At 34.3% G+C, this 18362-nt stretch overlaps 1 protein-coding gene across 1 annotated transcript; it reads left to right on the top strand.

The window, feature by feature from the left end:
* Nucleotides 1–14542: 14542 nt before the first annotated feature.
* LOC145296105 (uncharacterized) lies at nt 14543–18115 on the top strand. Its single transcript, XM_080142246.1, has one exon. The coding sequence runs from the start codon at nt 15223–15225 to the stop codon at nt 16177–16179; it is 957 nt and encodes a 318-aa protein (XP_079998372.1). The 5' UTR covers nt 14543–15222; the 3' UTR covers nt 16180–18115.
* The last annotated feature ends 247 nt before the right edge of the window (nt 18116–18362 follow it).

The raw sequence follows: 18362 nt of genomic DNA, 5'->3' as shown, positions 1-18362 counted from the left end.
TTTCATGGCCAGCAGTTCCCATTCGTCTACTACCCTAGAACATTGTCTAGTATCCCTCTATGTAAATAATAGAGAATACAAAGATGTGAAGCTATCTGTTATGTCGAACTTGTGTTGTGATGTTATTCTAGGGCACGCTTTTCTATGACAACATTCATCCGTTAAAATACGCTTTGAAGGTTCACTCCCTCCCCTTACGGTTTGCGGACTGGCCACTATACATAATATTCCGTATCCATCTCTGTTTGCTAATTTAACTTCTGACTGTCATCCAATAGCTGTAAAATCCAGGAGGTATAGTCTTCCTGACATGTAATTTATTCAGTCAGAAATATTGCGTATGCTAAAAAAAAAATTATAGAACCTTCTCGATCACCATGGAGGGCCCAGACGCTGGTGATATCGCCCCCAAACCACAAGAAAAGGCTCATCATGGATTACTCTCAGACGATAAACCGTTTCACGCTACTAGACGCTTACCCCCCTCCCATGGATAGAAAATATAGTGAACAAAATAGCTGGCTATCAAATATTTAGCACGCTTGATTTGACCATCGCCTATCATCAGGTTGCCATCAAACCAGACAAGCGTAAATACACAGCCTTTGAAGTGGCTGGGTCTCTGTACCAATTCTGCAGAATTCCTTTTGGGGTGACCAATGGAGTAGCAAGCTTCCAGCGGGTGATAGACGATATCATAAAGCAAGAAGAACTACGATGCACTTATGCTTATATAGACGACGTCACTATTTGTGGACATAATCAAGCAGAACATGATAGAAACCTGAAAGGCTTTATGGAAAGTGAGGCTAAATATGGTTTAACCCTGAATAAAAATAAATGCCTTTATTCTCTTTACTCTGTGGACTTACTTGGGTATACCATAAGCAAGGGGTCGGTAAAACCTGACCCTGACAGGCTCAAAGGGTTGACTGACCTACTGATACCAAAAAACCTCTCTGCACTCCGCCGAGCAATGGGGATGTTCTCACACTATTCTAAGTGGATATCAAATTTTTCTGAAAAGTTATATCCCTTAACTAGAGTCAGTAGTTTCCCACTCACTAAAAAACAGGCTGACGCCTTCCTTCTCCTAAAGAAGGAGATTGTTAAATCATCTCTGGCCAGTATAGAATCTTATTCACCGCTTGAAATTGAAATGGATGCTTCCGAGCATGCGATTGCCGCCTCCCTAACACAAAACAGTCGGCCCGTGGCTTTCTTTTCTAGAACTCTAACCTCAGCTGAACAAAAACATTCTGCCGTGGAAAAGGAAGCTTATGCAATCGTAGAAGCTATTAGAAAATGGCGACACTTGTTACGTGGAAAGCATTTTAAGTTAATCATGGATCAAAAATCTGTCTCTTTCATGTCAACCCTAAAAGTAAAAGCAAAATAAGAAACGAAAAAATTACTAGGTGGAAATTAGAACTCGCCTGCTTCTACTACAACATCGTGTATAGGCCTGGAAAGCATAATGCTGCAGCGGATGCGCTACCTCGATTCTGCTCTGCTACTACCACGACCAACAAATTGTTTGATCTACACAAAAATTTATGCCACCCAGGAGTAACTCGAATGCTGCATTTTATCAGGAGTAAGAACATGCCTTATTCGGTAGAAGACATAAAAGCTATAACTAAATCTTGTCAAGTTTGCTCTGAGGTAAAACCAAGATTTGTGAAGACGTTTCCGCAAACGCTCATAAAAGCAAGCCAACCATTTGAGAGATTAAGTATGGACTTCGAGAGACCCCTACCCTCCAACACGCGTAACAAGTAGATACTAACTGTGGTTGACGAATACTCCCGCTTTCTTTTTGCCTGCTCCTGTGCGGACCTCACTGCTGCTACAGTAAAGAAACACCTATCCAGCCTGTTTTCCATTTTCAGAAACCCTTCTTTTGTGCACTCTGATCTAAGAACTGCTTTCATATCAGAGAAGCTGAAAGAATTCTTACACTCTCGATGCATTGCCACTAGTAGAACTACTGCATTTAATCCACAAGGCAATAGACAAGCAGAGAGATACAATGGCATTATTTGGCAGACAGTCAACCTGGCGCTACGGTCTAGTAATCTCCCTATTGTTAGCTGGGAGAAAGTCCTTGACATAGCTCTCCACTGTATACGTTCTTTGCTTTCCACTGCCCCCCAATTGTACATCCCATGAACGGATGTTTAACTTCCAAAGAAAATCTTCTTCCGGAGGATCCATAGAAACTTTGTTAACTGAGTCTAAAACTGCTCTCCTGAAGCGACAAAAGTTGTCAAAAAACAAATATATAACAAATAAATGTTATCAAAGGCAAAATAAGTTACTTTTCTACCTAACTGGATATGTTTTTACTTAATGTAACATGTTTTTTCAGCTGGAAAAACATACTGTGTTTACCGATGTATTGGAAAATTCAAAATGGCGCCCGACTCTCACTTTAACACGGTAAGTTTGGGAAAAGGTGCTATAAATATAAAACTAGACAAAATACTGTTAGAAACTCGCTCAATATATATTACCGTGACATAGGTTGACATATATTCGGTAGTTTTTAATAGTATTTTTTCTAATTTATTATTTATAACACCTTTTCCCGAACTTACCATATTAAAGAGAGAGTCGGGCGCCATTTTGAAGTTTCCAATACATCGGTAAACAATGTATGTTTTTCGAGCTGAATAAACATGTTACATTAAATAAAAACACGAAAAATATATCCAATTTGTTATATATTTGTTTTTTTGACAACTTTTTCGAATCTATGTGTACAGTAATACAAACCCGTTTATTTTATTTGATATTTTATAAAAAATATATGTTTATGAAATAAAAATGTTTTGTTTTTTTAAAATAAAAGTTGTTGTTTTTTTTGTTGTTTTTGTAGATATTATATAATAAATATACGTTTATAAAAGTATAGAAATGATAGAAATGAAATTAAATCAAATAACACAATTTCAAACATTAAAAAAAAAAGCGTATCCAATAAATAATAAAAGCAAGGGAACTTATTTGTCTTGTCACCGCTTCCGATAGATTTCCACAGAATATTAAGAAATATGTTAGCTGAATGTAACTATAGAAATGTACCTATTTACTATGCCTCCCCACGGGACAGAGTTAGACACCAGGGTCGTTTTTTAACGTGGAGAAAAGGTACAAAAATAAAAATTGTCTCAGTCGTGAAGGATTTCTCCTCCACCGAAAGAGAACAAGAAATAGAAGTGCAGCATCTGAAGAACAGATGGTATTTATTTGCTCCCCCACCGAGCAAATTAGGCACAAGGCCGATTTTTAAAGTGAGGAGTGAAGGGGAAATGGGGACCAACTCTCCGGGGAGTAGGGGAGCTGGATAGTGACAATTGGTATGAAGGGTTGCCCCTACATTGACCAAGGTCTTATATGTGGGGTCGCCCCCACATATGGTCTTTGCTTGCAGTATCTGCCGGAACAGATGGTATTTATTTGCTCCCCCACCGAGCAAATTAGGCACAAGGCCGATTTTTAATGTGAGGAGTGAAGGGAGGGGGAAGGGGAAAAGGAGACCAGCTCCCGAGAGGTGGGAAATGGGAGCTGGTTAAAGGTCAGGCATGTGGGGTTGCCCCCACATCTGGTCTTTGCTAGTCATAGCTAGTCATAGCTTGCAGTATCTGCCGGAACAGATGCTACACTTTGATTTTGACCAAAAGGCCGACAACTCTAAGTGCAAGCGTCGTATGTCATGTGAAAACCTTATCTGAACTAGATGTGAAAATGTTCTGGTAACCAAATCGGACTTCCTGTTTGAGTTCAAAATAAATCTATAAAATATATTTAAAAATAAATAAATAAATAAAAGAACGTGTTCAAAAGTTTCACATATTTTCTTTAATGTCAATTTGCTTATTTTAAACTAAGAAAAAAAGGAAAACCGGTTTGGTTATCGGAACATTTTCACATCGAGGATAGGTTTTAATCTGACACCGCACTATATTTTTGGATCGACATTCATTTTTTATTTTTTATTTTTTCTGCGAACTTGGTTTCCGATCGCCATCTTAACGTAACCCGTGATCAAAGATTTTAATAATCGTTTCACCCTTGCGAACAGAAAAGTCATTTTAAAGTTCTCTGTTAAACAAAACGTGAGTATTAATTGAATTATGTTGCCTTTGTGGGTCCTTTATTACGACAGGGGTGCAACCAACCACCATATTTCACTTTGTTTTGTTTTAGATATATATTTCCAACATAAGGCATTATTATATTAGGTAACTTCATGGTGCTAGTGCAGAGAGTGAACCGTGCTATTTTTTAAATCGTATTTCCAAGTTTAATTAAAGTTTTATTATATGTTGTTTTTTTTTATTCAATTGTAACGTTGAAGTATAGAATAGGTACAAAACACCCTCCCCTTTTTAAATAATAACGTTATTATTTACGTCCGGATCTCTGCTGCAGTGCTGCACTAGTACCAACTTCATATTATATATTTCTTTTGCAATGTAAACCAAACACTGGCATATCACAAAAAAGGGAACTGTTTTACAATCATTCACTGTGCAGAGGGAGACAACAAAGAGATTCATTCATTTTTTTTTTTTAACTCATAATTTAGGACGTTCGATGCGTGCGACGATACTTTTTAGTAAACCAAAACATTAAAAAAGAAAGCTGCGACGAAGTTTTTAATGTAACAAAGTTAATAACATTAATAATAGAAAATGTAGTCTTTACGCGACTATCAAGAAAAAAAAAAAAAACAACGAACCAACGATATTTTCATTAGATGAAAACAATTAAAAAAGAAGCTGCGGAAACTCTCTCTCTTTTTTTTTTTAATTAAAAAGTAAATTTTATGGTAAGGTTTAAAAAAAAATAGTTGCTACTAGTGCAGAGAGTGATCCGGACGTAAATAATAACGTTATTATTTAAAAAGCCATTCTTAACATGGGGAGGGGAGGGTGTTTTGTATCTATTCTATACTTCAACCTTACAATTGAATTAAAAAAAAACATATCATGAAAACTTTAATTAAACTTGGAAATACGATTTAAAAAATAGCGCGGATCACTCTCTGCACTAGCACCAAATAGTTTTTAACCTTAAAAATACAAAGGATGAAACTTTTATGGCTGCGTTTACCATTCCTTTACAACTATCGTTGCGTTTTCATTTTTTTTTTAATTTTAAAAACTAGATGTTGGTGTTATTAATATTATAAGCTTTGTTAAGTACAAAAAAAAAAAAAAAAAAAAAAGAAAGGAAGAAAGAAAAGTCGCTGCAGTTTTAAAAGTTTCATTTGCATTTAAAACAAGCATACTTGGACTTCTTCCGCCGGGGAAATTCTGTATTTACATCATTTCTGGTGAAAGAGTTCAATTCATTCATAACTCACCAAAAAGTCGTTTATGTTTATTCCAGCAAGTCTTTTGTAAGAGTAAAATTTCTTGAATGACATATATGCTATCGGGTTTTAATCCCTTAATTATATTTCGTCTAACTTGTCCATAATTATTTTTAATCCGTCAGTTCAGCCAATATCTGTGATGCCTGTCAAATACATTCTCGTATGTTTTGTGGCATTGATAAAAATACTGCTGAGCCCTGTTTTTCCTTAGGTAAATCCATGAAGAAAGACCATATACTCATATCTTGTTTTCACTTGGTGTACATTACTTTACTCTACAAAATAGGTGGCTGTTTTGTAAATGATACCATTTTTCTTTCAATTGTGTTTTAACGTAAGTTGAACTGATATAATATTTGTCACATGAAAAACTACGCTCTGCTACCAATGTTAGTTCACAACATAGGATAAACGTGTTACTGTTGGCCAGACGCTATACTGAATATCTACGCGCGGCAAGGGACGTAATTAAATATTGTAAGAAATTTCTTTCCCACACGCCCAATTTACTCCCTGCGAATGAAATTCCACAAACAAAGCCATACCTTTAAAACCCAAATTTTATTCACAATATATCTGAAATGAAAGTTCTTTGGTCACGGTAAGTCCTTTGCAAAAACAGTGGCTGAATTTGCTATCCATACGCATGGAGCCTTTAGTTTGATTCCTCTGTGAGAATGTTAGTTCGGATTTCCTTTTAGAAGGATCTATGTTGTACATGGTGAACACGGTGTGAATGTTGGCACCCAATACGGCATATTTTATTACCTTGTGGTCTCTGGAAGAAATAGGAATAAATTCCTATAATCAAATATATCATGCCGAACACAGTAAAATATCCTCATTGGTAGAATAAGTTCAGCAATTATGTTGTCTCTGTATTTAGAGAAATGTCCTTCGCTCATTCACTGTTTGGTGTCCAAGAAGGTAAAATCCTGGCACTCTAGACAGAGCGCCACTGTTGTGAGTCTGTTCTTTTCCGTGTTCATTCTCAGGCTGAAAAAATAATAGATGAATACAAATTGGCGCCAAGACAAGATTTGGTGCATTCAAATTAAACCAATGACAGACCGGCTTACAAAGCATGTAGGCGGCCAAAAACAATATGGTGCTTGTATGTGGAAAATTTCTCACAATATATAGAAGCAAAACAAATCTATAGTGAACTGTTTACATCCACCAAATTCGCCTTGTGTCTAGATCAGACACAGACAAAGCAAGCTATGCGCAGTAGCACACACATGCGGTATAAGGCACGTGACACAATGACATGACAAATCGACACTTGTGCATTTCCTGTGACCTCTGACATAACCTTCCGTTTTCCTTCTCTTTTCTCTCGCCTAGCATCAAGCGGTACACATGTAAAATTTGATCGCTCTATAAAGATGCACTCTTAGAGCAACAACAGACTTATCAGATAAGGCGATCTGATCCTTAACAAACTTTAATACCAACCAAAAACAATCGCACATAATGTCTTACCAAGAACAATCAATTGTTCCTAAAATTCGACAGTACTAATGAACTTTCATGAACATTCAGTACACTTAATTTTATACAATGAAACTTGCAGTTTATCTACACCTGTTCGTGTACTTCAACCAATGTTTTCAAGTTATTTTACTTTGTATAAATAAATGTTTCTTGTATATTTTTGTAATTCAGTATTTGGTTTTAATTAATTAAGGTTGGAGTTATTGAACACATTCTTATTTCTTTACAGATCGGTATACACCGATCCCAACAAATCTGCTGACTGAAGTTTTTGTGCTAACCAACAAATAGTTGGAAAAGCAATCGAAAATCGCCCAGGATTCTTAAAATAATAAAAGTTCTAACTTAGTTCTATTATAACGATTTGGACCACTATAGGTGGTTGGATCACACTCTTCTTTTAGATCCAACCGGAAGCATCTTATTTGCATATTGAGCAAGCATATCAAAAGGCTGTCATTTCTTTTTTCTTTTCTCTTCACTCCTTCTGTCTGCACGAGATCTTACAGGCTGTTGAAAGAACATGTTTTTCACAGAGTAAATCATTTAATCACATAACCTTACAAGACTCTAGATAACAATGCCTCATGCAATCACATACTTTGAACGGAAGATTTAAAAAAAAAACGATTGAATAATTATTTTGTATTTTTATGTCTTTGTAATGGTTAAATAATTTCAAACGAATTCATATGCAGGTCAGACAGGTAAAATTACTATTTCTATTTCAAAATTATCGATATTATCAGAGTCAAAACCCCAAGTACAGAATTGTGTTATTTCAGAAATTCAGCTTATGAATATTTTCCATCAACTGATATAATATTTTCTTCTAAACAACAGTGTTACTTATAAAACATTACAGTTAAATGGAGAATAATTTAATCAGTTCCTTGATACTAATTACAAATAATTTGTATTTCTATTTTTACAATGCCCAAACAACATTTTTATGCATCATAATAAGCTGATTTTTCCAATCCTGAACCGACCTTGTGTCTAACCTTCTAGCAAAAAAGTAAATAAAATGTAGAAGAGAAAGATTATTAAAATTGTATTAACAAAGGTATGCCATAGAGGTATATTTTATGATTATTGGGCCATAACTGCCGCCAGTAGCTGCCATGGCGCTTAGATTTAACTAGCAGGGGTGCCGAGGTGTGTGTAGATGTAAAAAAAAAAGTGGTTGTAGGCAGGCAGGCTCGAACCTGTGAAGCAAAGGCGGAAGAGAAAGTGAAAGAAAACATGAGAGTTTACTACTACGCCATGACACGACAGGAAGTGTAAAGTGTTTAAATATAGCAATGTCAACCATCACGCCATAGCGGATAGTGAAATGACTGGTTGTAGGCCAGTTAACCTTTCAGCTTTCTGCTGTATTTGTTTCCCCACGATTTTGGGGCAAACCAGCTCCCCCCCCAAAATGGGAACTCTGGCAGTGTCTTAATGAATAACAATTGTCTGATATGAAGGGTTTCCCCCATATTGATCAAAGCTAATTGCCTTCAAGACGTCCCCGCCAGGAAGGCTGGGCAGTCGACTTTGCTTTGATCAGTTTGGCTTTATTTATACAAAAAAGGCAAACACTGGAGACCAGAGATTGTTTTAAAACTCGATCAAATAAAAGATAGAGAGGACGTCCATTTGCAAATCGGATATATTACGATCTAGGGAGTATAAGGGAAGTTCTCCAAAATAGTAACCTTGTCGAGAAGCCCACGAAAAAAGCTTTTCACTGACATACACAAATGCTAACACCAATTTTGCCTTTTATATATTACACTAGTGAGGGGTACCCGGCGTTGCCCAGGTGATTGGAGGTGTGGGGGGGGGGTTAAAAAAAATGTAAGTATGAGGATCGAACCCGAACCGTTGAGGCAAAGTTGTGAAAAAAAAAAGTGCGACGTTAACCATTGCCCCACCGCGACATGCTTACAGAAACACGCTTGAATTTATTTAATTACTTGGATTTAGCAGGTGCTCGTTTTAATGAGTTAATGAGGCCAAGTTTGACTGCGGGATTTCATTTACTGCTGAATGCTTTTTCTTCCCCCAAGATGTTATAGGAAAAAGACTAGCCCACATGCGGCGAGCGACAAATATTGAATATTTATCTTCCCGAAATCGAGCAAATTAAATAGACAGGCGAGCTTCGTTGTTAACTGTAAGATATTATGATTTATATGTGATATAAAAAGTTTTAAAAAGTTGTGAACTGACCGACCGCTTCTCTGAAAGAAGCCTTTTGTAGACACACAGAAAAAGCGAGCACACATACATACATACATTTTCGCTTTTATATTTATAGATAAGCCTGGGTACCCAGTGTTGCCTGTATCGCAAAGGAAGAAAAGAACGTGAAAAAATGTCTTTGCTGTTGCGCCCATCGCCAAACCAGAAGTGATGAAGGTTAAGGCTAGTCAATCAAAAAGAGAGGATGACTTTCGAAAATATTGGCAAAAAAAGTGACTCCTCCCTGGAGAAAAGTTCTCAGTTGAGGATGAAGGGATTGTTTTTAGCCAATTTTTCAACATTTGTCATCCAAAGGGTCGAGCTTTAAAACTATACCGATCTTGTGAAAATCTGTCGCCTTTGTCGAAAGTTTTAGGCAGACATACAAACATACATACTAACATACATTTAAGCAGACAGGTGAGATTTGTATTATAGTATAGATGGCATTTATTTCTGGGTGTTATGTTATGCTGAGGCAACATCGGGTGACCTTGCTGATAGTCAATTTAGAACATCAACTATTATTATCAAAAAAATACAATGTTTGATACTGAGCAGTATTATTGTTTTGTAACTGTTATGTAGAAAATGTTAGATATGCAGAAAGAATATTGTTGTAAGAAAGAATGTTTGGTTAAATATTTAAAAACAATCAAGGAAGGAATGCGGCCTTGGGACTTAAGTGTTAAAATACTAAACAATATATTTGGCCAGAAAATGTGACTGAAGGCCATGTGCTGATCTTGTGTAGTTGTGTTATGTAAGCGCAGATAACTAGTTAGATATATACAATGTTAGGAGTTAAGAGACCGAGCTAGAGAGAAGGCTAGATTGATGAAGAGAGTGTTGGAGACAAGGCCATAATGACCCTGTGCAGGGATGAAGCAGAGTTTAAGACAAGCGTGCAATCTTCAAACGAGGAAACATAGCGTAATAAAAGCTGTATAAAATATAACCGAAAACTCCTGGTTGTTTCTTTGGAAGAAATGTTCATTTCAGCTTTTGGCAGATTCATCAACCAAGACCCCAGATTAATAAAGGTAATGTTTTCCTGTTTGGCAAGATATACTTTCCCCAGGAGATCTTCCGTTCCTTTATTGTTAAGTGTTATATGCCCTATTGAATTGTATATATGTGTAATGTATATATGTAAGCATTTAAGAACATTAGAGGACATAAAGAAACTTCATTATATACACAACCCATCATATACTAATGCACTTTATATACAGCACTTTACATATATATATATAGACCTTTGTGGGCACCGTGTAGATTATGCAGCCAGACTTTGTGGGTACTGTGTAGATTATGTAGCCAGACTTTGTGGGCACCGTGCAGATTATGCAGCCAGACTTTGTGGGCACCGTGTAGATTATGCAGCCAGACTTTGTGGGCACCGTGTAGATTATGTAGCCAGACTTTGTGGGCACTGTGTAGATTATGTAGCCAGACTTTGTGGGCACCGTGTAGATTATGCAGCCAGACTTTGTGGGCACCCTGTATATAGACCTTATACCTCCACAATGTAACATGGCTAAATCCACTTATTCATGAAATGAGTAGATCAATGTACACCATAACAATTATTCTGTATTCCTGTATCTTCTTTTGAAATGGGATTCTTTAGTAATGTGTATTACAGCAATTCAAATAATGTTCAATGTAATTGTCTATTAGTTTCAGACAAATTATTAGATCTGCGTGATCAATATTATTGGTTCCTTCAGATTTATCACTTATCTGCCATTGGCCATTTATAATTATTTTATTCAATCAGATCAAGTTGTTGAGATATGGCTAATTGTCGTTTTTTTTTTTTACATTTTTGTTTACATATATGCATGTGTGAAGCATTTTTAGAAGTTGGTGGAAGTAAAATAATTGTTTTCATTAAAAATGATTATTTTAATGATATTATTCAGGTTCGATAATTCTGGGTGATTATGTCAAAAATAGATCAGTTCAAAGTCATAAAACCTCAAACATTTAAAAATTGGTGTGGCACTGTGCTCAGCATTACATGAAGAAGGATTGATCTATGCAGGAGGAATTAGTGCTTTGAAACCAAAGGAATGTCATCAACGCCCTTCCAGCGGGCAAATACAGAATACTCTTTCCTACACATCAAGCAGTTCACTAAGGTCTGCATAAGGATAGTGATGCTTCACTTACTGTTCCAGGATTGACCATAGAGAAGTTGAAAGCTGGCATCTTTGATGGTCCACATATGCAGAGTTCAAAAACTCAATGAACAAAGTAGGATTGGAAGAGTGAAAGGCATTTGCTCTGGTAGTGAATAACTTTCTTGGCAATAATAAGCTAGAAACTATGCAGAACTTGTAACCAACATGCTGAGTCCTTTTAGAAACCTGTGCTGCAACATGAACCAGTTTCCTGAGAACCTGAGTTCAATGAGTGACAAGCAGGGGAGAGATTCCATCAAAACCTGAAAGAGATGAAGACCAAGTAGTTTGAAACATAGTGATCAAATTATGGATCTTGTGGTTTTGAAATCTGTTGCAGTACAAAATCAAAAGGTGTTTAGATTATCATTACAACATTAGTGAAATACATAACTTGATACAATATTGCAACATCATTACTGTATTAATGAGTAAGAATGTCTTTATAAAATGTTTTAGAAGCATTAAGTAATGTATATCATGTCATATGCCTATAAATACTATGAAGCAGAATTTCCATCAAGCTAAATTATTATAAATGTGTCTTCGTGGTTCAACACTGTTCTACCTTTTAAAATACATATGAGAACTCATACTGTTTGCCTCGGCAGACGTCAACTACAAAGCTTGGTGAAAATTTCAGTGGTAACACACTGGATAATGCAATAGAAGAATATGACAACCCAGCAATCCTAATCGCCCGAAAGAAGAGAAAGGAGTATACAAAAAGGGAACCGAAGACAAGACTAGAAGGATGCAACAATATAAGAGAGCAGGCAGGTTCATGGAAGAACTGAACCAGAACTACATTGATAAGGAGGCTTCACTATAATGGCTTAAAAGTGACAAATTTCCACTTGATAAAGAACGATTAATTATTGCTGCATAAGACCAAGCTTACCCACAAATGGATATAAAAAAATGGCTGGTCTACAAAAATCCGCCCAATGCAGATTCTGTTGAAAGCCCAAGCTATCTAATGTCTGGATGCAAGATCTTTCTAGCCGATGGTCATTACACTGCTCGCCGCAACAAAGTATGTAGATACTTACATTGGAAGATCTGCGGAGAGATGCAACTAGATAGGTCGTCGAACATCTGGGAAGATGAACCACCACCAATAACATCAAATGGAAAAGTGGCAGTGTTCTACGACAAAGACATACAGGCGGGCAGATACATAAAAGACAAGGCCATCAAGCCAGATATAGTAATATGGAACAAGCCCGAAAGGACTGCACTCATTATCGACGTCACAGTCCCAAACGACTTTGGCCTTAATAGAGCAGAAAGGGAAAAGATAACTAAATATCAGGACCTAAAAAATGATCTAAAAACAACATGGTCTCTGAAAGAAATAAACAATATACCAGTTGTGACGGGAGCAACTGGCCTAATAAAAAAGAATCTTCAGAAATACTTAGAAGCAATCCCTGGAAAACCAAGCTGTAAGGAAATACATATAGCAGCCATAAAGGGAACAGTGTCTATTCTTAAAAGAGCCCTCGGATATAAATTTAAACTGTACTAGAATCAAGTGTTAGCCCCATGGAAGAGCCCCTTGATCTCTTCAAACTGACGTAAGTAAAATAAAAAAAAGAGAGTTTAACATTTTAAAAATCATATTTTCACTCCAACAATTCAGCCTTTATTTGTTTAATCAGAAATTTAATCAAAATTATAAAATGAAATGTAAAAATGTGGGAAACATTTTTAGTAATAACAATGTCTAATATATGCATACAAACTATTGAAGTACTTATTTGTTTGATCAGAAATTTGATCCAAATTTTAAAATGAAATTGTTAATTTAAAAATGTGGGAAACATATTCAGTAATTGTTGTGTCGCGGAACAACAGTGAAAATAAGAACAATCAAGTCGAGCTTCGGTTAAGGAACAAATGTATTAACAATAATGTACAAAGATAGGAAAGCGTGTATATCTGCTGGGCACTCAGCTTACAATTGAAGTGCCGTCGCATCTCTCTCACTGGTGTTGGAATTACTAGCGCTATTTATAGTGCTAATCAGTGTAAATTCCTCTGTATAGGCTGGTATAACAGTAATCTTGTCTAATATACACGAAAGTGAATTAGTGTGGTGTGGATAAATATATGTCGAAAGTGTGAAATAAATTTATATTAAAGTGAAAGAAATTTATTTGAATGCTCATATTTTTTATTTAATGTGATTTCTTCATTTTCAGATAACAGCCACTGATCTAATTAACAGGAATGAAAAGAAAACATATTCTCATGAAACAAATCAACATTTATTTTAATTTGGAATCAAATAATATATATGGCATTTGTTGTTTAAAACATTACGATAAAATAGAGAAAAAAGGAATTTGTAATGTGAGATTCGAATGCTGAAATGTGCCATACAATATTGGAACTGGAAACGAATATGTCATACACACAGTCACAATTCAAACGTCTGTCTACATAAACATGTCTCTATAAACATGCAAAGTAATTTGATTGCCTGCAAAAATTAAACACAAGTTGATGTACGTTTATACATTTATTTATTTTATTCTTCATGCCGATAATATTTATTCCTAATGTTATTTTTAAAGTTCATTTAATCATCAATAATGAATTTTAAAACAAGTTGAGGAAATAATACTATTGGTCAGAACATCAGATTAAAAAAATGTTACTTCTGAATCTTCGACTAAAGACTAAAATCTGATAAAAAATCTGATTCATAGAAGGCTTATATATATATATATATATATATATATATATATATATATATACATTATATATATATATATACATTATATATATATATATACATTATATATATATATATTATATATATATATATACATTATATATATATATATACATTATATATATATATATACATTATATATATATATACATTATATATATATACATTATATATATATATATACATTATATATATATATATATACATTATATATATATATATACATTATATATATATATATATACATTATATATATATATACATTATATATATATATACATTATATATATATATATACATTATATATATATATATACATTATATATATACATACATTATATATATATACATACATTATATATATATATATATATACATTATATATATATATACATTATATATATATATATATACATTATATATATATATACATTATATATATATATACATTATATATATATATATACATTATATATATATATATATATTATATATATATATAGATTATATATATATATACATAATCTTTGTTTAAAAACTCAAGATAAATAGAAAAAGTGCCTTTCTAGTGTGAGATTCGAATGCTGAATTATGCCGTAAAATATTGCAACTGGAAACGAATATTTCATACATACAGTCACAATTCAAACATTTGTTTACATAAATATGTCTCTATAAACATGCATGATTTTCTGTAAAAATTAAATTCAAAGAAAAGTTAAATGTTTTATAAAGCAGAATGCATTGAAAACTTTAAAGTCTGTCTACAAACGTGAAAAGTTGTCTGATATTATTCATTTCTAATTGATACACACAATCACAATTCAAATTAAAATTGAAATAAGTAAACCCAAAAAATTTCAACATACAAAGCAATTTTACTGTATGTTTATCTATTTATTTTTTATTTTTCATGCCTATATTATTTTTTTTTATGTTGATAATAGTCTCTGTAATCTAATACATAAAATGCAGAAAATATAGCTTTTCTTTCTAATGTTATTTTAAAAGTTCTTTTGATCATTAATAATACATTATAACGCAAGTTGAGGAAATGTTATTTTTGATCAGTATATCGGATAAAAAGTTTTCATGCTGAATCTTTGGTCGAAAACAGAAAGACACAATTATTTACCAAGTATTAAAGATATAAACATTTTTTTTCAATAAAAAACATGAAAGGAAATACTGGTGAAAAAACGTATTCTTGTGAAGTATGTGGGTCAACATTTTCTATGAATTATCTTTTACAAAGACATATGAGAAGACACACGGGAGAGAAGCCATATTCTTGTGTAATATGTGGTATGGCATTCACAGAAAAGTATGCTTTAAACAGACACGTGCGAACACATACTGGAGAGAAACCATATTCTTGCGAAGTATGTGATTTAGCATTTTCAGATAAATCTGCTTTAAAAAGACATGTGCGAACACATACCGGAGAGAAACCTTATTCTTGTGAAAAATGTGGCTTTGCAGTTTCACACAGTTCTACCTTAAAAATACATATGAGAACTCACACCGGAGAGAAACCTTATTCTTGTGAAGTATGTGGTTTAGCATTTTCCCAAATTTCCATAATGAAAAATCACATGCAAACTCACACTGGAGAGAAACCTTTTCACTGTGAAGTGTGTGGTTTAGCATTTTTAAGAAAAGCAAGTTTACAATCGCATGTGCTTATACATACTGGAGAAAAACCTTATTCTTGTGATGAGTGTGGGTTGGCAGTTTCACACAGTTTTAGTTTAAAAATACACATGCGAACACATACTGGAGAAAAACCATATTCTTGTGAAGTATGTGGTTCAACATTTTCAAATAGTTCTAATATGAGAAAACACCTGCGGCGAATACACACTGGAGAGAAACCTTTTTCTTGTGAAGTTTGTGGCTTTGCATTTTCAAGTAAGTATGATGCAACAAAACACATGCGAACACATACTGGAGAGAAACCATATTCTTGTCAAGTTTGTGGTTCAGCATTTTCAAATAGTTCTGGTGTGAAAAGACATTTACGCACACATACTGGAGACAAACCTTATACATGTGACTTTTGTGGCTTAGCATTTTCAAATAATATTAGTAAGAAAAAACATATGCAAACACACACCACAGAAAGACTATGAAAGAAAATTTCTAATGAAATTAACCTAAGATATACGAAGAGCTATACATTGAAATGACCTCTAAATTTTCAACGTCCACATTACTTGTGCAGCCACAACCACATTACAATTTATCCGTGGACCTGTGTTAAATATGTTAGTCCATGACGAACCATCATGAGTTCCCTTTATAAACAGGATCCACATTTTTTTTAGTCACCATGTTTCACAGTACTGGATCCCTGTCTTTCATACTTACCATTAGAATTGATTGAATTAGAGGTGATTAACAGTTTTAACTGGAGCAAGAACTTATTTATCTTAGAGGAACGCTTCAAAAAATAGAATAGGCTACAAAAATATCTTACTTCATAGTCTTGTCACACTCAATTCATACCTCAAGGAAACGGAAGTGGATAACTTATAATTCAGGATTATATATTGTTAATGAAATGTTTCGTCAATTCCACTAAGAATCATATGCTTATACAGACTATAGAAAAACCTTATAAACTATGAAATTGAAATTTCAAAAGCAACTTAAGCTATACAGAAAGAATTGTTCCAAATCAAAATCTGCTAGGTTTCATGAAGACCACCTTTATAGTATAAGAATCTCCTACAAAAATAACAATCCGAACTTTCACATTACACTAAAATATAATTTTAAATATGAAAGAAAAATTACTAAAATGATTATTAATAAATTTTGGATATAAAATACATATTTATAATTTTTGAAAATTTGGAAAAAATATAAATATGTATATTTACATTTTTATGTTAATGGCAATTTTTCACTCCCTGTCAGAGAATTTGTTTTCTTAGAAGAAAATTGTAACTACTAAATTGCCAAACAGTTTCAATAATAAAAATTGTGGGTTTTGGTAATTCCTTAATAAAAATTTTGCTTATTCCTTAATAAAAATTTTGGTTATTCCTTAAGCTCAAGGAGAACTTTAGAGGCTGTCACTATGAGACAATTGAAGAGATGAAAGAGGCTGTGACAAGGATCATTGACACGTTCACACAAGAGGACTTCCATGGAGCCTTCCAAAAGTTGTTGGGCCGGTACAATAAGAGGAGATTGCTTCGAAGGGGATTAGGGTTTCATATGTGTACTATAATAAAAGTGTTCATGCGAAAAAGTCTGGAAACTTATTGCGGGCACATCGTACATAGTTATCCATTACCTCTCAAACATTGAGTTTATTAAGAAAATTAGAACATAATTTTCCTATTCCCAACTATCCATTTTAATATGCTGTAGTAAATATTTCTTGTGGTCATTTAATTTCACACAATTTTTTGAAGTATCCAGCTTAGTGCTGTTATGTAAGGGAAAAACACTTGGACAGTTAATCAAGCCATGGACAGTTAATCAAGCAAGATCTGCTGATGATACAGAACCTCACTCTACAGAAGAGTGTAGACGTATGAAGAGTAGCTGAAGTGGCCTCAACTCATAGTCAAGGAATGGGACTACATACAGCCCAGGTAATGAGGGTAGGTGGAGCCAATCGAGTGATAGAACCAATCACCAAAAGAGACTGTCAATTCTGTTACTACAAAAGAGACTGCCAATTCTGTGACTACAAGAGACTGCCAATTCTGTGACTACAAGACTGTTGTGCAAAGAACAAACAGAAAGTTCAGCGCGTTATGGATTATTGGAAGCTAAAAGTACATACCCAGCTTAGTGCTGTTATGTAAGGGAAAAACACTTGGAGAAAGTGTACCACTCGTTGTAAAAATCGGTGTGAGTTAACCATACCGAGATCTTTCTTGAACTGTGATTTGGAATATTTGGTCCTCCTGTATCCTTCCAGTGCCTGCCGCAGCTTCCTACCGCCTTCCAGCATCAGCCACACTCTCATACATCCTTCCAGCATCTCTTGCAGTCCTCAACTGGTTACCATTCTTACTGTAATTTTGTAAATAAAAGTCTTTAAACTGACTCCAGCCTTTTTGTCATTCTTCCTTTTGCTTCGCTGTTTCTTTTCTTTTTGCCTCTGCGTCTTAATATTTTAGTTGTACGGTCAACTGGTTTTTATAACTGCTTGTTAAACCCTCTGCAACAAGGGTTTACTTGTAGGTAAAAGTATCTGTTGCGTGCAAACAAGCCCCCATCACTACACCTCTAGTTCTCTTTCTCCTTCCTATATAAATCTCCTACAAAATGTGAAGATTAATGTAAGATGTCC

This window comes from Euprymna scolopes, chromosome 16 (assembly GCF_053919585.1).
Source record: "Euprymna scolopes isolate OS-2025 chromosome 16, ASM5391958v1, whole genome shotgun sequence".
Taxonomy (NCBI): Eukaryota; Metazoa; Mollusca; class Cephalopoda; order Sepiida; family Sepiolidae; genus Euprymna; species Euprymna scolopes.
Note: the sequence above shows the minus strand (reverse complement) of the source record. Positions and strands in the feature narration are given on the sequence as shown.